The 25,863-nt window shown below is 50.7% G+C and overlaps 2 protein-coding genes across 9 annotated transcripts in view; both read left to right on the top strand.

Moving 5' to 3' along the window:
* The window catches only part of CLSTN1 (calsyntenin 1), an 833,174-nt gene that overhangs the window by 253,024 nt on the left and 554,287 nt on the right, over positions 1–25,863 (top strand). The gene's annotated exons all lie outside the window — the stretch shown is intronic.
* On the top strand, positions 508–12,920 carry DFFA (DNA fragmentation factor subunit alpha). Its single transcript, XM_049775368.1, has 6 exons — positions 508–688; positions 5,070–5,231; positions 6,490–6,632; positions 10,446–10,635; positions 10,741–10,889; positions 12,646–12,920. The coding sequence occupies exons 1-6, from the start codon at positions 550–552 to the stop codon at positions 12,856–12,858; spliced, it is 996 nt and encodes a 331-aa protein (XP_049631325.1). The 5' UTR covers positions 508–549; the 3' UTR covers positions 12,859–12,920.

The raw sequence follows: 25,863 nt of genomic DNA, 5'->3' as shown, positions 1-25,863 counted from the left end.
GAAGAAAACAACCCGGATTGAGGAGATGGTTCAAGAGCACCTAAGCCCTGTTGGTTTTTTTTTCCTTTAGTTTTGGGGCCAAACCTGACTGCATTCAGGGGTTATTCCTGGTTCTGCACTCAGGAATCACTCTTGGCAGGTTCAAGGAACCATAAGGGATATTAGGGAGATCAAACCCGGATCAGCCAATTGCGAGGCCAAAACTTTACCCCCTTACCCCCTGAGGGGCTAATTTTGATCCTAGCCACATCTTGCTCCTCTAGCACCTTTTCGGGAACCCCTCTAGTCTAGGGGAAAGCACAGTCGCTATAGACATCAGAGAATCAATCAGGCTTTGGGCAGGCACAGAAACTACCACTCCCGACATGCTCTGCGAAGCCTCCCATGAAACGCAGGCAACAGGACTACAACTCCCAGCGTGCCTTGCTCCCTCGCGTGACTTCCACCCCCCCCCCGTCCTGTCACTCAGAGAACTACATCTCCCGGCAGGCCTTGCGATCCTGGGACTCGACTTTCCGGCTTCGGTCCTGTCGGCCTGAGAGCGGAGGGATGGAGGCGGCCGGGGACCCCGGGGGCGCCCCCGAGGCCGGCGATCTGCGGACGCTGAAGCCGTGTCTGCTGCTTCGCAACCACAGCCGCGAGCAGCATGGCGTGGCGGCCTCCTGCCTCGAGGAGCTGAAGAACAAGGGTTGGCACTGGCTGGGCCGGGCTGGGGGTGGGTGCCTAGGCCTGGGGATCTGAGCTCTGGGCTCGGGTTCGAGGGCGCCGGGCTGGAGGGTTCGGGTAGCTCGGGTGGAGGCTAGAACCGAAGCGACTGCGGCAGCTGGAGGCATAATATTTTGGAAGTTTGGGGGACACACCCTGCGGTGCCCAAGGATCACTCCTGGCAGGCTCAGGGGAGGCCGCGGATCGAACCCAGGTCCGCCTAATGCAAGGCCAACTGCCCTCCCCGCTTGGCAATCACTCCAAGCCTTGTAAAGGCTTGCAGCTTCTTACTTGGAGCCTGGGAAGCAAGCTGCACCTTAAGGCAGGTCCTACCTGCAGCCTCAGATGAAGAACAAGGGTTGGCACTAACTGGGCCAGGCTGGGGGTGGGTGCCTAGGCCTTGGCCTCAGGGCTCGGGTCCGAGGGCACTGGGCTGGAGGGTTTGGGTAGCTCGGGTGAAGGCTGGAACCGAAGCGACTGCAGCAGTTTGAGCCATAATTTTAAGGGGGGGTTGGGACACACCCTGCGGTACTCAGGGATCACTCCTGGCAGGCTCAGGGGAGGCCGGGGATCGAACTTGGGTCTGTCTAATGCAAGGCTAACTGCCTTTTCCGCTTGGCAATTGCTCCGGGCCCTGGAAAGGCTTGCAGCTTCTTACCTTGGAGCCTGGGAAGCAAGCTGCACCTTAAGGCACGTCCCACCTGCAGCCCCAGCTTTGCTGGCTCAAGCTCAGTAATGGGGGGGGGGGGTACAGTGGGCCCTCCTGTTGCACCCAAGGCTGATGCACATGGTCACCCCCAAGCCTTTGCAGATCCAGCTTGTGCATTATGGAGGGCTGGGCAGCTACTGACTGCATCAGAGACCTGAGTTGTGAGTCACCGAGGTGACTTCTGAGTCCCTCCTTCACGCATGGTGGTGGTGTTTTCAAGTGGGTTGATTTGGGTGGGACAGAGAGACTGGTGGCTGGCTTTGCTTGCTGAAGGTCTTGACCCCTGCTTGGTTTTTGGTTCCCTGATCACCGCAGGGATCAGCCAGTCAGCCAACACCTAGCAGGGAGCACTCAGCCCCTGAGCACCTTGAATATCCCCCAGAGAGGCTAGAACACCCTCTCCCCCAAAATTGTTTCTTTTGGGGGGGGTGTCAAACCTGGTTGTTACTCAGGGGTTACTCCTGGCTCTGCACTCAGAAATCACTCCTAGCAGGCTCAGAGGACTATATAGGCTGCCAGGGTTTGAACCACAGCCCGTCCTGGATCGGCTGCGTGAAAGGCAAAGCCCTACCACTGTGCTATCTCTCAGGCCCCATTTTAAAATTTTTTTAAGAAACTGAGGTAGATATCAGACCCAAGCATACTACAGCAGGAAGGGTGTTGACTTTGCACAAGGCAGAGCCAGGCTCTATCCCTAGCACCCCATATGATTCCCCAAGCACTGCCAGGAGTGATTGCTAAACAGAGTCAGGTAAGGGCCTGAGATGAACTGGCTATGGCTCCCCAAATAAAGCCCATTTAAGGAGAAAGAGAAAAAAAAGCCAAGTTTAAAGAGAACTTGAAGGGCAGGAGCAATAGCACAGCAGGTAGGGTGTTTGCCTGTCACATGGCTGACCCAAGTTTGATCCCCAGCATCACATATGGTCTAATTTCTTTTTGGTTTTTGATTTTTGGGCCACACCCAATGACGCTCTGGGGTTAATCCTGGCTATGCACTCAGAAAATTGCTCCTGGGGGCCGGGCGGTGGCGCTGGAGGTAAGGTGCCTGCCTTGCCTGCGCTAGCCTAGGACGGACTGCGGTTCGATCCCCCGGTGTCCCATATGGTCCCCCAAGAAGCCAGGAGCAACTTCTGAGCGCATAGCCAGGAGTAACCCCTGAGCGGCACAGGGTGTGGCCCAAAAACCAAAAAAAAAAAAAAAAAAAAAAAAGAAAATTGCTCCTGGCTTGGGGAACCATATGGGACACTGGGGGTCAAACAGGTCTGCCCTGGTTCAACCACGTGCAAGGCAAATGCCCTACTGCTGTGCTATCCCTTCAGTTTCATATGGTCTAATTTCTGAGCTCAGAGCCAGAAGTAAACCCTGAGCACTACAGGGTGTGACCTAAAAAAAAAAAATGTGGGCCCGGAGAGATAGCACAGCGGCGTTTGCCTTGCAAGCAGCCGATCCAGGACCAAAGGTGGTTGGTTCGAATCCCGGTGTCCCATATGGTCCCCTGTGCCTGCCAGGAGCTATTTCTGAGCAGACAGCCAGGAGTAGCCCCTGAGCAATGCCGGGTGTGGCCCAAAAACCAAATAAATAAATAAATAAATAAATAAAAATAAATAAAATGTGGGCCCGGAGAGATAGCACAGCGGCGTTTGCCTTGCAAGCAGCCGATCCAGGACCAAAGGTGGTTGGTTCGAATCCCGGTGTCCCATATGGTCCCCTGTGCCTGCCAGGAGCTATTTCTGAGCAGACAGCCAGGAGTAGCCCCTGAGCAATGCCGGGTGTGGCCCAAAAACCAAAAAAATAAATAAATAAATAAATAAAAATAAATAAAATGTGGGCCCGGAGAGATAGCACAGCGGCGTTTGCCTTGCAAGCAGCCGATCCAGGACCAAAGGTGGTTGGTTCGAATCCCGGTGTCCCATATGGTCCCCTGTGCCTGCCAGGAGCTATTTCTGAGCAGACAGCCAGGAGTAGCCCCTGAGCAATGCTGGGTGTGGCCCAAAAAACAAAAAAATAAATAAATAAAAATAAATAAAATGTGGGCCCGGAGAGATAGCACAGCGGCGTTTGCCTTGCAAGCAGCCGATCCAGGACCAAAGGTGGTTGGTTCGAATCCCAGTGTCCCATATGGTCCCCCGTGCCTGCCAGGAGCTATTTCTGAGCAGACAGCCAGGAGTAACCCCTGAGCATCGCCGGGTGTGGCCCAAAAACAAAAAATAAAAATAAAAATGTGAATATCCCCAGAGAGGCAATAGCCTTGCAAAGTAAAGAATTACCCCCACCTCATGATTCATTCCAAAGGAGAATGTACGTGCTCACCCGTGTTTGAACTTGCAAGTACACATCACTTCAGCCTCAGTTTTCTTATCAGCAAAGTGAGTAATATTTGCAGACCTGGCATTTAGAACTCAAAGGGCTCCTCCTGGCTCTAGCTCAGAAATCACTCCTGGCAGACACGGGGGACCATATGGGATGCCAGGATTTGAACCATCATTCGTCCTGGTTCAGCTGCCTGCAAGGCAAATGCCCTACCACTGTGATAGCTCCCTGGCCCCCAAAAGTTTCTTCTATTATGGGTATTTAGAGAAGACATTTTTTTAGGTGCCAGACTGCATTAAAATCCTAGTCTCGGGGCCAGAGCAATATCATAGCAGGGAGGGCATTCGCCTTGCACACAGCCAGCCCAGGTTTGATCTCCAGCATCTTAATGGTTTCCCCAGCCTACCAGGAGCAATTTCTGAGTGTAGAGCCAGGAGTAACTACTGGGCACTGCTGGGTGTTTCCCAAAAACAAAAATCAAATAAAATTCTAGTTCTTCCAACTTACTGTATGACCAATTAACCTCTTTGAGCCCTGGGTCCATCCTATGAATGAATAACAGCGGTGCCTGCCTTACAGTGACTCTACGAGTCTAAGGACCTCCTATGCAAAGCACATAGAACTACATACAGCCAGGCTTGGGACTCGTGGATCATTAGTGGTCGTACTTGGGGTCGATACTAGCTGCTGAGAATTTTGCTGGGCTCTGACGAAAGATCTGTTTGGGAGTGTGACACGGTTGCAGAAAAAAAATTTGTTGTTGTTGTTTTTTTTTTTTTTTTTTTTTTTGTGGTTTTTGGGTCACACCCGGCAGTGCTCAGGGGTTATTCCTGGCTCCAGGCTCAGAAATTGCTCCTGGCAGGCACGGGGGACCATATGGGATGCCGGGATTCGAACCGATAACCTCCTGCATGAAAGGCAAACGCCTTACCTCCATGCTATCTCTCCGGCCCCTGTTGTTGTTGTTTTTATGCCACACCTGGCAGCACTCGGGTCACTGCTGACTCTGTGCTCAGGGGTCACTCCTGGCAGGCTCGGGGGACCCAGTGGGATGCCAGAGATTGAACCTTGGTTGACTGTGTACAAGGCAAACGCCCTACCCGCTGTGCTATCACTCAGGCCCCTAGATGTCAATTCTTTTTTTTTTTTTTTCTTTTGATTTTTGGGCCACACCTGATGTGGGTTACTCCTGGCTATGCACTCAGAAATCACTCCTGGCTTGGGGGACCATATGGGATGCTGAGGGATCAAACCACGGTCCGTCCTAGGCTAGTCTCCAGCCCCCCTAGATGTCAGTTCTTTATGGATACTTGCCAACTGCTAGCTGTTTTCTCCTCCCTCTCAGCCTGCGACATTCTGGCTATTGACAAGTCACTGGCACCCATCAGCCTAGTCCTGGCAGAGGATGGCACCATCGTGGATGACGACGATTACTTCCTGTGCCTGCCTTCCAACACTAAGTTTGTGGCGCTGGTCGGTGACGAGAAGTGGACATACAGCAATTCAGGTAAGAAAGACGCTGCCTGCTCGCTACAACCTTGCCATGGTTCATCTACCTGTGGGAACGTTTGCAAGAGGCCTGGATGCCAAGAGTGGTGCCAAGCTCAGGGGAAGGGGGAAGGAGAAATAGATCCAGTAGCCCCCCCCCAACAACAACTCAAAGACACCATAGCTGAAAGGCAGACTGGAGGGGGGGGTGCAGGCGGGAGCCAGACCCTGGACAGCTGGATCAGCTGACATTGAGTTTCCCGCTTCTCTGGAGCCATGGGGACAATAAAGACAGCGCTGGCACCTGGCATTGTGAGAGTGAGTCCACACGGCCACCCTCAGACCAGGGTTCTCAGCATGTTTCCAGCGTGCAGAGCAGGGAGCGTGACCAGGCAGTGCTCCTGGATGTGGCTTGACCTCTTTGTCTCTGTCTTTGTCTCTTTGTCTCTCTCTGTCTCTCTCACTGTCTCTGTCTCTCTTTCTCTCTGTCTCTGTCTCTCTTTCTCTCTCTCCCTCTCCCTCTCTCCCTCTCCCTCCCTCTCTCTCTCTCTTTCTCTCTCTCTCTCTCTCTCCCTCTCCCTCTCTCCCTCTCCCTCCCTCCCTCTCTCTCTCTCTTTCTCTCTCTCTCTCTCCCTCTCCCTCTCTCCTCTCCCTCCCTCCCTCCCTCTCTCTCTCTCTCTCTCTCTCTCTCTCTCTCTCTCTCTCTCTCTCTCTCTCTCTCTCTCTCCTAGGCCATACTCAGCAATGCTTAGGGGTTAATCCCAGCTCTGCACTCAGAATCACTATGGCAGTGCTCAGAGGACCATATGGGATGCCGGGAATCAAACCCAGAACCTAGGCTTCCTGTGTGCAGGGCAAACACCCTTTCCTATTGCTTTCCTATTGCTCCAATCTCAGCCCTCCTTCTGGTTTTAGTGACTTCTCTCCCTAGAATAATCAAGAATAGTTTCCCTGGGAAATGAATCCATGAAGGGGTGGGGGGGTGGGGGCAAAGTGATAGCACAGTGGGGAGGGCCCTTGTCTTGTATACAGCCAACTTGGGCTCGATCCCCAGCATCCCATATAGTTCCCCTGAGCACCACCAGGTATGGCCCAAAAATCAAAAAAAGAAAGAGAAGTGTGGGAAGGGGTTGATTCTCTTGAGAATACCCTAGGAAAGGTGCTGCTTTCTTCCCTGAAATTATCTCCCCTGTCAGTGGGAGGGTATGCGGAGGCCGAGCATGGGGAGGAAGTATGTGGGGTTCCCCAATCCCACCTCATTCTGTTCCTGTTCACAGATGGAGGCACAGCCTGGATCTCCCAGGAGTCCTTTGACACTGATGAAACTGACAGCGCAACAGGGGCAAGGTGGAAGAACTTGGCCCAGCAGCTTCGGGCCGACCTTTCTAGCATCATCCTCCTGTCTGAGGATGATCTCCAGGTAAGCCCTCCGTGCCCCACCTGTTCATAACCCCACATATACATATGCTCCAACTTCCTAGGTGGCTGCATGCCTCAGAGCTGGAAAAAGGTAGCACAATAGGGAGGGAATTTGCCTTGCACATGGCTGATCCAGGTTCAAATTCCCAGCATCCAATAGGGTCTCTCAAGTACTGCCAGGAGTAATTTCTGAGCACAGAGCAAGTAGTATACCCTGAGTGCTGCCAGGTGTGGCCCAAAAAACAGCAACAAGAAGAAAAATTGCACAACTTGAGGCAGGAGTGGTAGTACAGTGGGGAGGGATCTTGCCTTGCATGCAATAGACCCAGGTTCAGTCCCTGCTACCCCATCAGGCATGATCCCTGAGCACAGAGCCAGGAGTAACCCCTGGGCACTGCTAGGTGTGGCTTACAAACAAAAAATGTTGTCTCCTTGGATCCAGAGCCATAACACAGCAGGTAGGGCACTTGCCTTGCATGTGACTGACCAGGGTTTGATTCCCAGTATCCCATATGGTTCCCTGAGCCTGCCAGGAGCAATTCCTGAGTGCAGAGCCAGGAGTAACCCCTGAGTACCGCCTGATGTGGCCCAAAAGCCAACCAAACAAACAAGCAAACTTAAAATGGTCCCTCTTTGAGTCAGAGAAGCCAGAAAGTCTGTGTGGGAAGCCTCACATGCGGGAGAACTGGGTTCAGTTGCTGGCACCGCCGAGTTCCCTCAGCACCGCCACGAGCAACCCCAAGCACTGAGGCAGGAGCAACTCTGAGCACTGCCTGATGTGGCAGAGCAAACCAAAGGTGCCCCCAATTTCAAGTAGCTTCCCCCTCCCCACCATTTCCTCTTCTGGGGGTTCCACAGCTGTTTCTTCTCGGGGTTATATAACAAAGCACTCCAGAAGTGCAAGCTCTTATTATTGTAGTTTTTATTACCTTCCAAAACAGTTCGACCGTGCAGCTAAGTTTAGAATCGCCATCCAGAGTGTCTCAACAGTCTGATCTGTCTTTTCTGAAGACTATTTTTAGCCTCGTGCTGTAGATGCCAAAAGGTGGCGTCGTCTTCGAAATTATCCTGAGAGCAGATTTAGGATATAATAGGTTCTCCTTTCATTGACTCAACGTTTTCTTTAAAAGCTGAGCTAAATATACATCTAGGCACACACATATATGTATATTAGGTATATATTTTATTTGTGGGCTACACCCGGTAGTGCTCAGGGAGGGCTTATCCTGGCTCTGCACTCCGGAATCACTCCTCAGGCTCCAGGAACCCTATGGGATGCCAGGGATCAAATTTGATTGGCCACATGTAAGCCAAGTGCCCTATCCATATAACAGACATTTTCTAAACATGGATGCCCTACTGGAGCGTTAGCATAGCAGTAAGGTAAGGCATTTGCCTTGCACGCGGCCAACCCCGGAAGGACCCCGGTTCAAATCCTGGCATCCCATATGGTCCTCTGGGCCTTCCAGAGCAACTTCTGAGCACAGAGCCAAAAGGTTCAATCCACTCTGCAAAAAATAATTGATAATTAAAAATAGGGGGGCCCAGAGAGATAGCACAGCGGTGTTTGCCTTGCAAGCAGCCAATCCAGGACCAAAGGTGGTTGGTTCGAATCCCAGTGTCCCATATGGTCCCCCGTGCCTGCCAGGAGCTGTTTCTGAGCAGACAGCCAGGAGTAACCCCTGAGCACTGCCGGGTGTGACCCAAAAACCAAAAAAAAAAAAAAAAAAATAGGGGACCAGGGGCCAGAGTGATAGCACAGCAGGTAGGACATTTGCCATAAGCGCACCAATCTGGATTCAATCTTCAGTTTCCCAAATCCCTCGAGCCTGCCAGCCTGCCAGGAGTAATTTCTTTTTTTTTTTTTTTTGGGGGGGGGGGGCCACACCCGGCAGCACTTAGGGGTTATTCCTGGCTCCACGCTCAGAAATCGCTCCTGGCAGGCTTGGGGGACCATATGGGATGCCGGGATTCGAACCAATGATTTTCTGCATGAAAGGCAGATGCCTTACCTCCATGCTATTTCTCTGGCCCCAACCAGGAGTAATTTCTTAGTGTAAAACCAGAAGTAAACTCTGAGTACCACTAGGTGACTAGGTGTGGCCCAGAAACCAAAAGGGGTGCAGAGAACTAGTACAGCAGGTCAGGCTCTTACCTTGAATGTGGCTTATCCCAGCACCCCTGTATGGACCCTCACTATCACACCAGGAGTGATTTATGAGCACAAAGCCAGGAAAAAGCCCTGAGCACATTGGGTATGGCCCAAAAATAAAGGAAAAAAATTTTTTTTGGTATTAAACAGCCTGATATTTATTTGTTGTTACAAATGATTATTTCTAGGCTAGAGAGATAGCATATCGGTAGGGCATTTGTCTTATATGTGGCCAACCCAGGCTGGACCCAGGTTTGATTCCCGGCATCCCATATAGTCTCCAAGCCTGCCAGAAGTGATTTCTGAGTGCAGAGCCAGGAGTAAAATCTGAGAGCCACCAGGTATGGCACAAAAACAAAAACAAAAGATCATTTCCTGGGGCCGGAGAGATAGCATGGAGGTAAAGCGTTTGCCTTGCATTTGGAAGGATGGTGGTTCGAATCCAGTCATCTCATATGGTCCCCCAAGACTGCCAGGAGCGATTTCTGGGCATAGAGCCAGGAGTGACCTCTGAGCACTGCCGGGTGTGACCCAAAAAAAAACCAAAAACCAAAAAAAAAAAAAATCATTTCCTTGTTTGTGCAACTTGGTTTTTTAATACCAGGATTTTGTTTGGTGCTTTTGTTCTTTGTTTCTTTGTTTTTTGGACCACACCCAATAGAGCTTAGTGTTTACTCCAGGCAGGCTCAGGGGACTACATTTAGTGCCAAAAGTTCAATCAGTGTCATGACTGCCATGGCTCTGTGTAAAGCAAATGTATCCCACCCCATATTCTCTCCAGCCCTGAGTTGGTTATTTTTTTTGTTTGTTTGTTTGTTTGTTTTGGTTTTGGTTTTGGTTTTTGGGCCACACCCAGCAGTGCTCAGGGGTTACTCCTGGCTGTCTGCTCAGAAACAGCTCCTGGCAGGCACGGGGGACCATATGGGACACTGGGATTCAAACCAACCACCTTTGGTCCTGGATCGGCTGCTTGCAAGGCAAACACTGCTGTGCTATCTCTCCGGCCCAGGTTGGTTATTTTTGTTTTGTTTGTTTGTTTGTTTGTTTGTTTGGGGGCCATACAAGCAATGCTTAAGAGTCACACTCGTGGCTCTGCACTTAGGAATTACTCCTGGGGGTGCTCAGGGGTGCCGGAGATCAATCTTGGGTTGGCTGAGTGCAAAGCAAAAGCCATCCCCGCCACTATCTGGTTAGGTTTTTGGTTTGGGTCCATACCTGTTGGTACCCAGGGTTTACTCCTGGTCCTGTGCTCAGGAATCACTCCTGGCAGGCTCTGGGGATCCTGTGGGATGCCAGGAATCGAACCCGGGTCAACCACATGCAAGGCAAACACCCACCCCACTGTGGTTTTTCACACAGAACCACAAGCACCATTTCCTTCGTGTCTTTCTGCAGAAACTCCGGCCCAAGGCCATGTAGGTACTTGGGAAAGTCATGGGCCAGAGGGTCTGGAATACCCAAGCTGCCCACGCCCTAAGCCCAGGTTGGGTCTGAGTTGCCTCTTTTTTTTTTTTCTTTTTTGGGCCACACCCGGTGACGTCCTGGCTATGTACTCAGAAATCACGTTATAGGTTAGCGCATGCAAGGCAAATGTCCTACAGCCTGTGCTACCACTCCAGCCCCTGAGTTTCGTCCACTCCCTCAGGCTCTGCCCGTCCACAGGTGCTCATTGACATCCCATGCTCGGAGCTGGCGCAGGAGCTGAACCAAAGCGAGGCCACTGCCCGGGACCTCCAGCAGGCACTGCAGCAGGCGCTGGACCAGCGTGAGGAGGCTCGGCAGTCCAAACAGCTCCTGGAGCTCTACCTGCAGGCCCTGCAGAAGGAGGGCTGCGTGCTGGCCCGGCAGGCAGGTAGGGAGGCCCTGAGCCCAGACAGCCCATGTGTTCGCATCGCTGAGGGCTTCTCCTCCCTGGCTTTACTGGAGGACTGAACTTCCCCCCTCGTCCGCCCCACAGATCCTGGAGCCAGCTTCAGTGAAGAGGACACCGTGGACATGGGGACGCCCCAAGAGAGCGGCACTGTGTCTGGCCTCCCCAGCCGGCTTCTCTGCACCCTGAAGGAGAAGACATCTCCAGAGCTGAGTTTATCCAGTCAGGATCTGGAGGTGGGCGAAAACCCGGGACCCTGAGCTGCAGCAGAGAAGGACTGGGACACCCCCCTCTCCTTGCCCCGCAGAGGCATGTGCAGGTCTGTGGTATCTCTGCAGACCCCACCCAGGCTGGCTGCTCACTTGCCTGGTACCAACCCAAAGCCCTTATGGACGCTCAACTCGATTCAGAGCACCTTCGATGAGATAGATGGGGCTCTCCAAAATACTTGTCAACCATAGTAGTTAGCGAGGGGCACGAGGTGTGGGCTTTCAGGTGCGTGTGATGCCTCCCAGGGTCAATTGAGGCCCAGAATACCAAAGCGCCCTGCATCTGGTTCTATGCTGCTGCTTTTTTCTTGGGGTGCGGGTCACATCCGATGGCGCTCAGGGGTTACTCCTGCCTCTGCACTCAGAAGTCACTCCTGGCAGGCACGAGGGATCATATGGGATGCCGGGATTCCAACCACCATCTCTTCAGATCAGCTGCGTGCAAGACAAACGCTCTACCATTGTACTCTCTCTCTACCATTGTACTCTCTCAGGCCCCCTGTGCTGCTGCTTTTTGGAGTGTTTTGGTTTTTTTTGGGAGGTGGGGGGTTTTTGGGGCCACACCCAGAGGTGCTCAGGGTTTACTACTGGCTCTGCACTCAGCAGTCACTCCTGATGGGTTCAGCGACCTTGTAGGATGCTGGGGATCAAACCCAGGTCACCTTACCCACTCTCTATGGCCTCTCAGTTTCATATTATTTTGATTTAGATTTGATTAGGTTTTTTTTTTTTGAGGGGGTGCTCAGGGCTTACTCCCAGCTCTGCAGCATTCAGGAATGATTCTGGCTGGCGCACGCGCGCATGCATGTGTGTGTGTGAACTGTGTGGGATGCTGGGTGTGTGAGTGTGGCTGGCTCGTGTGTGTGTGTGTGTGTGTGTGTGTGTGTGTGTGTGTGTGTGTGTGCGCTCGAGCGCGCGCATGCCAGGGATCAAAACCTGGGTTGGTCGCCTGCACAGCAAATGCCCTCCCTGCTGTGTTATATCGATGTAGCCCCCTCTGCCACTTCTTGTCAGGGCTAAAAGCTTGGCCCCGGGGTCCTCTTGGGTGTGGACTATTTCTGAATCCTCCTTCATCCTGGTCCCTGACCTGCAGCAGGAAGGAAACTCTCCACCCGGGCTTAGCTCCAGGTCCAGAGTGGGGGACTTGGTGACCCCTCACAGTAGACTCATCCCCCCCAAACACCTTTGCACTGAGTCCATTTTTTGGGTTTTGTTTTTTTTTTCTTTTTTTTGCGGGAAGGAGGGGATCACATTCGGCTTGCTCAGGGGTTACTCCTAGCTCTGCACTCATAAATCACTCCTGGCAGGCTTGGGGGACCCTATGGGATGCTAGGAATCGAACTACTATCTGTCTTGGGTTGGCCACATTCAAGGCAAACGCTCTACCGCTGTGATATTGCTCCGGTCCCCCCCAGTTTTGTTTTTTCTTTGTTTGTTTTTGGGCCACACCTGATAATGGTCACAGTTTGCTCCTATGTCTGCGCTCAGGAATCACTCCTAACTTGACAGTCTCTGTGGGATGCTGGGGATTGAACCCAGGTCAGCCACTTGCCAGGCAAATGCCCTCCCTGCCGTGCTATCACTCTGGCCCCAAGATCTGAGTCTATATAACACGCATTCAGCCTGGCATTGAGGCGACGCATTCCCATCCTGAAGGAAGTCGGGAAAGCAACCCCGGGGCAGGTGGAGGCCGTGGCCCTCAAGCCTCTTCTTCTCGCCACAGCTGGTCGCCAAGGAGGACCCGGGCACCCTAGCCACTGCCCTGCGCTGGGCGGCCGAACAGACAGAAGCCGTCCAGCAGGCCTGTGCACGCGAGCTGGCCCTGCGCCTGCAGCAACTGCAGACTCTTCACTCCCTCCGGAGTGTCTTCACCCAGAGCACTTCATCACCTCAAGGCCCGCAGGAGCCCAAACGTGCCCGGCCTGACCCCTCCTAGCTCGGAAAACCCTGTCATCCTGTCATCCTGCTTTATGTTATCAATAAATAATTTCCGCCTTATTATTTCTTTGTATTTGTTTTGGGGCAACACGTGGCAGTGTTCAGGGGTGATTCCTGACTCTGCTCAGGGGTGATTCTTGATGGGCTTGGGGGACCCTGGACCTTATGGGGTGCTCAGGTCAGCCATGTGCAAGGCCAACACCTTACCTATAATACTGTGGCTCCATCCCCAATTTCTTATTTCTTATTGCTTTAGCTCCTGAAACACAGACTTCCCTGGCCTGACAGGGTAGCCCCTAGGGAAGTGCCAGAGCTGCCCCAGAACCCCTCTTTCTGTGAGTGCATGTGCTTTTCTCGTTGTTTGTTGAGAAATCATTGTCAGGGCCAGAAAAATAGTACAGCTGGGAGGGTGCTTGCCTTGCAAGAGTGACCCAGGATCAATCCTTGGCACCCAATTTGGTCTTTCAAACACCACCAGGAGTGATCCCTGAGCACAGAACCCTAAGCACTACTGGGTGTGCCCAAAAATTAACAACCAAATGTTATTGTTCCATTTCACACTTGCTCTCCTCGTTTTTTTTTAGTTTGATTGGTTTCATTGGTATTTTCTGGTCCTTGGCCATGTTCATAGGCTGCTCCCAGCTCAAGTGGTAAGTCACCCCTGGGTGATGATCAGGGGACGACACAGAGCCAGAGTTGAGCCTGGGCCCCCACGTGCAAAGCCTTCTGGGTCCTCCAGTCCTCACTCTCCTGTGCTCAAGAAAGAAGCTCAGCTGGAGAGAGAAGGGAAGCTGAGGCAGTTGCATGGCACCTGGCTTCCCAGGTTCAGTTTCTGGTGCCACATATTCCCCCTCCAGGACAACCAGGGAGTCTTTATAGGACAGAACTAGGAGTCCCTTGGCTCTGAGTACCACCAAGTGTAGCCAAAAACCCAAAAATATAAAAATAGATAAGACTAATAGGGACCAGGGATACAGTATAGTAAGGTGCTTTCCTTGCACAAATGGTCCCTGCTTTCATCCACAGAACCACATAAGGTGCCCTGAGGGTATTTGGTTGTGGCCCAAACACACACACACACACACACACACACACACACACACACACACACACTACAGAACTGTAGGATTCTAAGTCAATAACAGAAAATCACACAATAGCGATCATAGCCACAAATTTGTTTCTCTAGTAAATTAATATTTTTTGGTTCATTATAAGCGCATATTAAGCTTGGGGACCATTGGGACATACGAAGAATCTAATTCCCCATTTCTAATATCTCAGTCAGTATTTTTGAAATTATATGTTATCACTGTGAAATGCCTCCCAGCTTTCTAATATGTTTGATCAGCGGGGGGTGGGAGGGCCATTAAAACTGACTCCAAGTGCTGTTACTCTCGGTACAAGGCAAAGGCTTCTGCTTTACCAAGCTTCTTTTTCTTACCAACTTGTTCTCCAGCCTTTGTCAAGTCGAATATCTTTCTCTGCAGGGGAAAGAGTCATGGTTGACTTGGTTGAATTTCTAAAAAGCTAGTTAGAGATAGACTGGGGTGGGGGGGCGGCGAGGTGGTGCTAGAGGTAAGGTGTCTGCCTTGCAAGCGCTAGCCAAGGAAGGACTGTGGTTCGATCCCCTGGCATCCCATATGGTTCCCCCAAGCCAGGGGCAATTTCTGAGCGCTTAGCCAGGAGTAACCCCTGAGCATCAAAACGGGTGTGGCCCGAAAAACCAAAATATATATATATATATATATATATATATATATATATATATATATATATATATATAGAGAGAGAGAGAGAGAGAGAGAGAGAGAGAGAGATATAGACTGGGGTGAAGGACAGAGAGGGGTTATGGCCTTTGCCTTGCCTGCAGCCAAGCAATCCAGACCCCCGTATCCCATTTCCCCAAGCCCCGCCAGAAGTGATCCCTGAGCACAGCTGGGAGTATGCTCTGAGCATCCCCGGATGTGACCAAAAAAAAAAAAAAAAGATGACACTGGGACCAGGATGTTACAAGTGGCAGCAACATACCTTGAATGTGGTAATGAGCAAAAACTCGAGTTCTAGCCCCAGCTCCGTGGCCCCTGCCCCATTTCCTGTCCTTTTATTGGGGGTGGGTATCACATTCATAAGTGATCAGGGGTTACTCCTGACTCTGCGCTCAGGAATTACCCCTGGCAGTGCACAAGGATCTTATGGGATCCTGGGAATCTAACCCGAGTCAGCCATATTCAAGGCAAGCACCCTCCAGCTCCTGACCTGCTTCTTTGACTTGGCTTTGACTCTCAACACCACATATGAGCCCCCGTGTATAGCCTCTAAGTCGTGTTCTGCTTTTCTGAGCTCAGAATCCACCTGAGCACCGCCTGGTGTGGGCCAAAAACAAATCCCAAAAGCCATTCCCTCATAGGGGCTGGAAAAATCATGCAGTGAGTTGCTTGCTTGCACACAGTGGGCTTCGGTTCGATTCCCACCACCCCATATGGATTGATCCCTGAGTATGACTGAATGTTGTCTTAATATAAATTAATGAGTCCTAGAGTTGGTGTGGGGCTGGTAAGGCCTTTTTGGGCTTGACCTGGCTCCCGCAGCCCCTACAGTCTGGCAGGTCTGAAGGTGGCAGGGTGAGGGCAAAGAGATTCGCAAGGCAGTCAGATGAAGTTCCAGGAGTCAGCCAACTTTATTTCAGAGTCCCTTTCACCATCTACACCTCCTCACATGGCCTCCATACTAAGCCTTTTCCTAGCAGCTACTTCCCTACCAAGAGAATGTGTGTATCCCCTTCCCCAACTTCTTATTTCTCCCACCTGAATGATCAGAACTGCCCACACCTGGAATGGGCAGAGGAGTCTGCATGGGGGAGAGAAGGAGTTAGACTAGAGAGTGAAGTGAGAGAGGCGAATGGCAGAAGCGAGTATCAACAGAGAGATTCAGCACGGATTCAGCATTAGCAATTAAGCATCGTCAAAGAAGCAGCAAACAGGAGCATCACCAAAGGGAGTTTAGGAAGCCTGGAAAAAGCAGCTGAAAGGGAGACAGAGGCCGAGAGAGTCAGAAGGAATAGAGAAGTAGCTGCTAGGAAAAGGCTTAGTATAGTGGCCATATGAGGAGGTGCACATGGCGATAGGGATTGTGAAATAAAGCTGGCTGCCCCCTGGAACTTCATCTGATTGCTTTGGGAATCTCTCTGCCCTCACCCTGCAACCTTCAGACTCGCCAGACCATAGGGCCTGTGGGAGCCGGGTTGAGTCCAGAAAGGCCTTACCATCCCCACACCAACTCTGGGACTCATTAATTTATATTAAGACTACAAATGTGGGCCCGGAGAGATAGCACAGTGGCGTTTGCCTTGCAAGCAGCCTATCCAGGACCAAAGGTGGTTGGTTCGAATCCCGGTGTCCCATATGGTCCCCCGTGCCTGCCAGGAGCTATTTCTGAGCAGACAGCCAGGAGCACCCCTGAGCAACGCCGGGTGTGGCCCAAAAACAAAAAACAAACAAAAAAAAAGACTACAGATGTGATTCCAAAACCAAAACACACACAAGAAAAAAAAAGAAAAGAAATAAAAAAACAACACACTTTATCAGAGGCATGGTGGGTAGGGGTGTCTGAAAGGAGGCAGACCCCGACCCAGAGACAGAGAGAGTGTCTGACAACTACACTCACAGTCCCTGATCCCACTGACCCTCCCCTGAAAGAACAGAAAGGGGCGGCAGAGAAGCAGCGACAGGCACAGCTGCCTCCGGACCAGAGCCAGAAACAAAGCACCTAAAAGTGAGGCGCCCTCATCTAAGACCCCCACTGCATCCCCTCAGCTCACCTCACCTCACCCCTCCTCGCTTCACCCTCATCCGAACAATGTTGGCCCCCATTAGGCAAGTGTCTGGGATGGGAACTGTGTAATTAGCATGTTCCATTCTTTGATTTCAAGGGAAAACAAGAGGCAAGACTAATTGGTTTTCCATTTTCAGAGAGAAAAGAGCAAAACAATAGTACTCTGCCAGAAAAAAAAAAAGCATTAATTACACGAATTATTCACGCGCCTTTACTAACCGATTATTGAGCTCTCCAGGTCCTAATTGCTTGATTTGTGTGTGTGGCTTTTGTGTGTGTGGCTTTTGGGGGTCACTCCCATTAGGGCTCAGGAATTGCGCCTGGCTCTGCCCTCCGGAATCACTGCTGGGGTGTGCAGGGAACTGTATGAGGTACCAGAAACTGAAACCAGCTAGGCCATATGCAAGGCAAGAGCCTTCCCCACTGTCCTTTCTCACTGATCCCGATAACTCAGAGTCTATCTTCATTTCTTTTTTAATTTTTTGGGGTTGGGGAGTTTGGATTATATCCGGTGGCACTCAAGGGTTAATCCTGGCAGGCTCGAGGGACCATATGGAATGCGGGGGATTAAACCCATGTGGATCTCGGGTTGTCCTTGTGTAAGGCAAAAATGCCCTACCTGCTGTGCTATCACTTCGGCCCCATTTCTTTTCTTTTTTTCTTTTTTCTTGTGTGTGTGTGTGTGTGTGTGTGTGTGTGTGTGTGTGTGTGTGTGTGTGTACCAAGGTCAGCCTTGTGCAAGACAAACAAACGCCCTCCCCACTGTGCTTCTCTCTGGCCCCTCCATTTCACTTCATTCTCAGGGTTTTGTCGGAAGTTGCTCTGGCTGTCTCATAGAATGACCTTGGAAATGGTCTGGCGGGGCACCCTGCACAGTGCTCTGTCAAGGCCATCTCAGATCCAAGCCACAGGCAGAGACTAAACACAAAGACCAGCAGTTACAACCTTACTTACTGTTGGGGCTGAACACTGGTGACAAAGTCACAGCCACAGAAATCCATGATCCTTTCTGGGCCTGCCAGAAAGAACAGGGAGGCAGAAATGCCTCCCAATTGGCCTCCAAAGTCTCACTTTAAAAAAAAAAAATCAAGGGTGGGAGCAAAAAAATTAAAAAATCATGAGTGGGCCAATAGCACAGAAGTAGGGCATTAGCCTTGCACGTAGCCCACTCAGAATGGATTGTGGTTCAAATCTCAGCATCCCCAAGCCTGTCAGGAGCAATTTCTGAGCACAGAGCCAGGAATAAGCCCTGAGAGTCGCTGAGTGTGACGTATATATATATATACGTGATATATATATATAGAGTGATAGCACAGCGGCAGAGCATTTGTCTTGCGTGCAACCAATTCAGATGGACCAGGGTTTGATTACTCTCGTCCCATATGGTTCCTCAAGCTGCCAGGTGCTATATATATATATACACACATACATACACATATACATATATACATATATATATTTTTTGTTTTTTTTATTTTTGGGTCACACCTGGTGGCACTCAGGGGTTACTCCTGGCTCTGCACTCAGAAATCGCTCCTGGCAGGCTCAGGGGACCATCTGGGATGCTGGGATTTGAACCACCATCCATCCTGGATCGGTTTCATGAAAGGCAAATGCCCTACCGCTCTGCTATCTTTACGGCCCCTCCAGGTTTGATTTATGAGTGCAAAATCAAGAGTAACCCCTGAGCACTGCCAGGTGTGGGCCAAAAACCAAAATAAAATAAAATTTAAAAAATAATAAAGAGAGGGGCTGGAGAGATAGCATGGAGGTAAGACGTTTGCCTTTCATGCAGGAGGTCATCGGTTCAAATCCCAGCATCCCATATGGTCCCCCGTGCCTGCCAGGAGCAATTTCTGAGCCCGGAGCCAGGAATAACCCCTGAGCACTGCCGGGTGTGACCCAAAAACCACAAAAAAAAAAAAAAAAAAAAAAAAATAATAAAGAGAGGGGCCAAAGAGATAGCACAGCGGCGTTTACCTTGCAAGCAACCGGTCCAGGACCAAAGGTGGTTGGTTTGAATCCCAGCATTCCATATGGTCCCCCGTGCCTGCCAGGAGCTATTTGTGAGCAGACAGCCAGGAGTAACCCCTGATCACCGCCGGGTGTAGCCCCAAAACAAAATAATAATAGTAATAATAACAATAAAGAGGAAGCAGAGCGATAGCACAGCAGTAGTGTGTTTGCCTTACATGACGGTGGTTCGAATCCCGGCACCCCATATGGTCCCCTGTGGCAATTTCTGAGCACAGAGTCAGGAGTAACATATGAGAGCTGCCAGGTATGTTCAAAAAAGCAAAAATAATAATAATAATAAAGCAAAAATAAGTAAATAAAAAATTTTAAAACCTCATAATTATTATTGTTGTTTTGTTTCTTCGTGTCACATCCAGCTGTACTTTGGCCTTATTCCTGGTCCTGTAACTTAGACATCACTCCTGGCAGGGCTTAGGACCATCTGGGGTGTCAGGGATGAAAACCCAGTGGGCTGTATGCAAGGCAAGTGAGTTATTTCTCCACCCGCCAATTCTGGCTTTTTTCAAACGTATGATTTTTGTCATGAGACAAACGAACACAGGAGACTGATGGTCACTACTAAACTGATCAATGCAAAAGGGAGCAGAGTTATGGTTCCATGACAATGCATATGCTTCATATGCATGAGGCCCCAGGTTCAATCCCCAGCACACCACACACACACACATACACATACACACACACACACACAAAACCCACACAGATAGAGAAGTAAATTGCACTATTTGTTGTTTTAGGAGTTATTTTGGTGGGGGATTCAGGTCACACCTGGCAATGTTCAGGAGATATACCCAGCATCCCAGATAGTCCCCTGAGCATGCCAGGAGTGATTTCTTTTCTTTCTTCCTTCCTTTCTCCCTCTCTCCCTCCCTCTTCCTTCCTTCCTTCCTTCCTTCCTTCCTTCCTTCCTTCCTTCCTTCCTTCCTTCCTTCCTTCCTTCCTTCCTTCCTTCCTTCCTTCCTTCCTTCCTTCCTTCCTTCCTTTCAGTTTTTGGGTCACACCCAGCCAACAGGGCTCAGGGATTACTCCTGTCTCTACGCTCAGAAATTGCTCCTGGCAGGCTCAGGGAACCATATGGGATGCTGGGATTCAAACCACCATCCTTCTACATGCAAGACAAATGTCTTACCTCCAAGCTATCTCTCTGGTTCACCAGGAATGATTTCTGGGTGCAGAGCCAGGAGTAACCCCTGAGTGCCACTGGGTGCAGCCCCCCAAAAAAAATTAATTAAAAAAATAAAATGGAATCACTCTTGGAGGGACTTGAAGAGCCATATTGGATACTGTGTCTCAGACTCAGGTAAGCCATGTGCAAGGCAAATGCCCTCCCCACTGTACTATAGCTATAGTCCCCTTACTGTTTTGTTTTTTTTTTAATGTAATTTTATTCTTGGCTCAATACTCAGGAGTGACCCCTGATGGCACTTGGGACCATACATTGTGCCCTGAACAGTATACCTACTATACTGATCTTTGGCCCTAATGATCTCTTTCATTAGTTTATTGGGGGACTCCCAAGTGGTGCTCAGGAGGCCCAAGGGGCCCCTTTTGGTGATTCCTAACCAACCATCCTGGTGGCTCAGTGTGAGGACCAAGGACATGATACTGCTCTGAGGCTGCATCCAGTAGTTCTCAGGAACTCATGGGGTGCCGGGGATCGAACTAGGGTCAGCCATATGAGACAAGCACCTTAACCCCTGCAGCCTTGCTGTTTTGGAGGAGATGAGATGCTGTGTGAGATCAAAGAGAAATGAAAACAGAACACTCTTTGGTGGTGGTGGTGGAGCAAAGGGAGCAGCACTGATTGGGAATAGAGAATCTTCCAGAACCTTCCTCAGGCCACCAAGGAGGCCAAATGTTCCTGCAGCTAATTTCAATCTCAGCATTGAAAAGTGAATAGAAGTTTACGAGGCTCGAGTTGTAGCACGGCGGTAGGGCGTTTGTGCCTTGCATGTGGCCAACCCTAGACAGACCTAGGTCCAATTTCTGGCATCCCATATGGCCCCCCAAGCCTGCTGGGAGCAATTTCTGAGCTCAGAGCCAGGAGTAACCCCTGAGCGCTGCAGGGTGTGTGCCCCCCCCCAAATAAAAAGACTGAAGGGGCCAGAGCGGTGGCACAAGCGGTAAGGCAACTGCCTTGTCCATGATAGCCTAGGATAGACCACGGTTCGATCTCCCAGCATCCCATATGGTCCCCCAACCCAGGAGCTATTTCTGAGCACATAGCCAGGAGTAACCCCTAAGCGTCACGGGGTGTGGCCCAAATAATATTAAAAAAGAAGAAGAAGAAGAAGAAGAAGAAGAAGAAGAAGAAGAAGAAGAAGAAGAAGAAGAAGAAGAAGAAGAAGAAGAAGAAGAAGAAGAAGAAGAAGAAGAGTGTCAGAGCAACAGTTCAGTGAAGAGGGCATTTTCCTTGCACGCAGACAACTGAGGTTTGATCCTCAGCATCCTTTATGTTCCCGGAGTCCCCATCGGAGTGCAGAGCCAGGAGTTGGCACTGAACACCACAGAGTGTGGCCTAAAACAAAAACAAATTTAAGAGAGAGAGAAAGAGATGCTTAATTCATTTTATTTGGCGGGGCCATTCCACTGCTTCGAGCAGGCCAGCCGGCTGACCGGCCACAGTTTTATTTGCAGGACGAGAAAGTCTTCCAGAAGAAATTCCGGCAGGGAGGTTTCTCAGGGCGCGGGGGCGGCTGGAGGGGCAGGCTTTCCTGCCGTTTGGCCGCCTGCCAGAAGGGGCCAGCATCCGTCTGGGGGTTCTGCTTGTGCCACCAGGCAAGGAAGGCGGGTAGGCTAGCTGACTTTCTCTCAGCCTCAGCCTGCATCTGTTTAGAAGGAACAAGACAAAAGACCATAGCCAGTTCAGCCAGCAGGTCCAGCCTGTAAGGCCCCATTCTTTAAAACCCACAACAAAGAGCCAAGTTGCTCCTGCTAGTCCAGCCTGGAGAGACAGCCCAAGGGACAAGGCGCTTGTTTGCCTGGTTTGGCTCATGGCTGACCCAGGTTTGATTCCCGGCCCCACTACCAGGAGTGCTCGATTCCTGAGCACAGCCAGGAATCAGCCCTGAGCACTGAGAGACCCAAATATGCTATAGAACTCCACCTTCTTAAAAAGAAAACAGTCGGTCCCATTTCCAGGGAGTGGAGGGGAAGTGAAGAGAACAGAGTCCTAAACAAAATCTCTCTCTTCTGAGTAACGGAAGGAAGTTCAGGGAAAACACCTGCTGATCTAGAGAGCAGAGAATTGAGCAAGCCCTGGAGCTGGACTGGAATTTGGGGATCAGAGACTGCTGGCTCCTGATTCAGGGCTCTTCATGAGGCTGAGCCCTCATCTTCTCAGAAAGCTACTGGGTGTCATCTGAAGAAAAATGACTCATCTAAATCTGCTAGTGATTTCAGAGAAGAATCTAACTTTTTCTTTTTTGGTTTTGGGATTTGGGGCTAAACCTGGCAGTGCTAAGGGTCTACTCCTGGCTCTGTGCTCTGATATTACTCCTGGCAGGCTCGGGGGACCAGATGGGATGCCAGAGATTGAACCCAGTTCGGCCATGTGCAAGGAAAATGCCCTCCCTCCTGTGCTATTGCTCGGATTCCCAGAAAGAAAAAAAAAAAAGTCCAGTTTTAAAGATCAACTTATATACTCCTTTTTGGAACACTCCCACCACCACCACCCCCAAAAAAAGAAAATGGGGCTGGAGAGACAAAACAGAGGTCTGCAATTCAACCAGGCTCTTACTTACTCACCCACCCACCCACCTCTGTACCATATATTATTCCCTGAGCCCTTCCAGGAATAAGTGCTGAGCACAGAGCCAGGGGTAAACAAACGATGAGCACAGACAGAGCCAGGAGAAGGTGCTGAGCATCGCCAAGTGTGACCCCAAAACAAAACGAGAAGGCAAAGGAAACCCCTTCCCAGTTGCACGTTCAGAAGCCCCAAGCAGGGGCCAGAGAGATAGCATGGAGGTAGTGTGTTTGCCTTGCATGCAGAAGGAGGATGGTTCGAATCCCGACATCCCATATGGTCCCCCAAGCCTGCCAGGAGTGATTTCTGAGCATAGAGCCAGGAGGAACCCCTGAGCGCTGCTGGGTGTGACCCAAAAACAAACAAAACAAAACAAAAAAGCCTCAAGCACAGTGCCCAGGAGCTAAAGGTCCCAGGGTCAGTGGAGGACAGCGCTGAGCCATGAGTATCTTGTCCTCATTTTGGGGGACCAGGAAGCCTCCTATTTCAGGTCTGACAGGCTAGACCATGCATCCCAAGAGAAAGAGCTGGCGAGAGAGAAAGAGAAAGGGCCAGAGAGTGGCAAGGCTACTCACCTCACTGTCAGGACGGGCATGGCCTCCCTGGGGGGACAAATCAGCTGAGGTTTGCAGCAACAGCAGCAGCAGTATAAGAGCCAGTGGCAGCGGCATTTTGGGGGCTGTGTGGCCCTGCACCCCAGCTCTGAGGCTGCTCTGTGGCTCGGAGGAAATTTGGGACCAGTCGTGCTTTGTGGACTTGGGGGTGTTTTTGTAAACATTCCCTACTCCCTGTACCCCTTCCTCACATGGAGCAGTGACGCAGCCACCAGGCTCAGAATGAACGTTCATTGACGGCCCGGTGTGTGCAGGAGATGGGCGGGCTGGCTTGTGGGGGTGGGGGGGGCTGTATGTGGGGTGCAGGTCGGCTTTGAAGAGCTGCCTCTCCTTCGTCATGCAGCCGGCAAGCAGGAAGGCCTATGAACAAAGCCTCGTGATTGAGCATAATGAGAGAAAATGAGGCTGAGATGAGGAGTTTGAGAGCTGAATGTAGAATATGCTGGAACCGGAGGTGCTGGGGGGCCCGGTGACGCCCCGTGACACCTGGAGAGAGACACCCCCCATCTTGTGTTCCTCATCACAGCCCCACAGACCAGAGCCACAGCTCTTCTGGTCAGGCTCCCCAATCACCCCTCCTAAGAATGAATGTAGAGGCCCTGTGCATTGGCCTTTATCCTTGAGGCAGAGTGCAACCCTCTCCCAAGTACAAAGTATAACTCCACTGTCCTCAGTACCAGTAGGGAGACCGCTATTTAAAACAATTCAGGGACCAGAATGATAGCACAGTGGGTAGGGCATTTGCCTTGCACGCAGCCAACCAAGGTTTGATCCCCAGCATCCCATATGACACCCCCCACCCCGAGCCTACTAGGTGTGACCCAAAAAACAAGCAAACAAAAAAAGACTAATGAAGGGCTGGAGAGATAGCATGGAGGCAGGGCATTTACCTTGCATGCAGAAGGATGATGCTTCAAATCCCAGCATCCCATATATTGCCCCAAGCCTGCTGGCGGTGATTTCTGAGTGTAGAGCCAGGAGGAACTCCTGAGTACCACCAGGTGTGACCCAAGGACAAACAAACAAACAAACAAAAAATAAAGTAGCTGTGTTCTCTGCAGGCTGGAAACTCTAGGCCCTTATAGAAAGTGTGGGAGAGGGGCCAGAGAGATAGCATGAAGGTAAGGCGTATGCCTTGCATGCAGAAGGACGGTGGATCGAATCCCGGCATCCCATATGGTCCCCCGAGCCTGCCAAGAGCGATTTCTGAGCGTGGAGCCAGGAGCAACCCCTGAGCGCTGCCAGTGTGACCCAAAAATAAAAAATAAATAAAAGAAAGTGTGGAAGAGATTCCCCTTTCTGCCTGAAATACAGCCGCCCACAGCCACCACCACCCCACCCTCCAACAGAAAAGGGCCAGCTCCACCCTCAACCTTATCAATCTGCCAAGCCACAAATTTGTTCCACATTTATAGGTCCTGTCTGCGCAACCGCACAGGCCTCCCTGCCAACACCTCAGAAATTAATATTAGTGTAACCCTGGTTATGATTGCAACCAATCTGACAGGAAGCTGCACAGAAGCCCACTGAGCTCAGGGAGCCTGCAGGGGAACTCAGAGGCTCATTCAGCAGCAAACACAGCCCAGGAAAGCCTCAGACAATAACTTTATTAACACCATGCAGAGCTGTTATTACGAACAGTGTGTAGGCAAGTGCCTACACTATATGGGATGTTGGAAATTGAACCCAGGTTGGCTGTGTGCAAGGCAAATGCCACTGTGCTATTGCTCCAGTCCACCAAAACATCTTTTTATTGTTTTTGGTTTTTAGGTCACATCCAGCTGTGCTCAGGGGTTACTCCTGGCTCTACACTCAGAAAAATCACTCCTGGCTTGGGGGACCATATGGGATGCTGGGGATCGAATCCGCATCTATCCTGGGTCAGCACATGCAAGGCAAACGCCCTACCACTGTGCTACCACTCCTGCCCCTTATTTGCCTATTTGTGTAGTTTTATTTGTCTTTGTGTTGTAACCAACAATAGGAAGTCAATTTGTTTGTACCTGCAAGGGGACAGGTTAGGGTGGTGGGTAGGAAATGGGGTCCACTGGTGAAGGGAAATTCACACTGGTAGCGGGACATTGAATGCATGAAATAACAGTATTAGGATCAATCTGATACATCACGGTTATAATTTTAAAATATGTTTTTTGGGGGGCTGGAGAGATAGCACAGCAGCAGGGCATTTGCCTTGCACGCAGCAGACCCAGAACGGATAGTGGTTCGAACCCCAGCATCCCATATGGTCCTCCGTGCCTGCCTGCCAGGAGCGATTTCTGAGTGCAGAGTCAGGAGTAACCCCTGAACACAGCTGGGTGTGACCCAAAAACCAAAAACCAACAAAAAGATGTTTTTGGAAACCAGAGCGATAGCACAGTGGCAATTGCCTTGCACATGGCCGACCTGGGTTCAATTCCCAACATCCCATATTGCTCCCTCCCACCCCCCAGCCTGCCAGGAGTGGATTTCTGAGCACTGAGCCAGTAGCCCCTGGGCATCACTGGGTGTGGCCCAAAGCAAAACAAAACTTACTTGGGGCCCAGGGGTAAGCTGGGGGGCTACCTCAGGGAGGATGATATGTTGAAACATTGTATGCATGAAATTTTACTTTGAAGAAGTAAATTGTAAAATTGTAAATCATAGAGCCTGGAATTTAAAAAGAAAAATTAAAAAATCAAAATGAGGGGCCAGAGCAATAGAACAGCAGGTAGGGTACTTGCCTACACATGGCCAGCCTGGGTTCGATCCCCAGCATTCCAGAAGTTCCCCT

Source organism: Suncus etruscus, chromosome 6 (assembly GCF_024139225.1).
Source record: "Suncus etruscus isolate mSunEtr1 chromosome 6, mSunEtr1.pri.cur, whole genome shotgun sequence".
Classification (NCBI taxonomy): Eukaryota; Metazoa; Chordata; class Mammalia; order Eulipotyphla; family Soricidae; genus Suncus; species Suncus etruscus.
Note: the sequence above shows the minus strand (reverse complement) of the source record. Positions and strands in the feature narration are given on the sequence as shown.

Excerpts from the sequence above, each read along its gene's own strand:
- DFFA (XM_049775368.1), top strand. The coding sequence starts at position 550 with ATGGAGGCGGCCGGGGACCCCGGGGGCGCCCCCGAGGCCGGCGATCTG. Across the intron at positions 689-5,069 it reads CGAGGAGCTGAAGAACAAGG|CCTGCGACATTCTGGCTATT; the intron begins GTTGGCACTGGC and ends CCTCCCTCTCAG. Across the intron at positions 10,636-10,740 it reads CGTGCTGGCCCGGCAGGCAG|ATCCTGGAGCCAGCTTCAGT; the intron begins GTAGGGAGGCCC and ends TCCGCCCCACAG.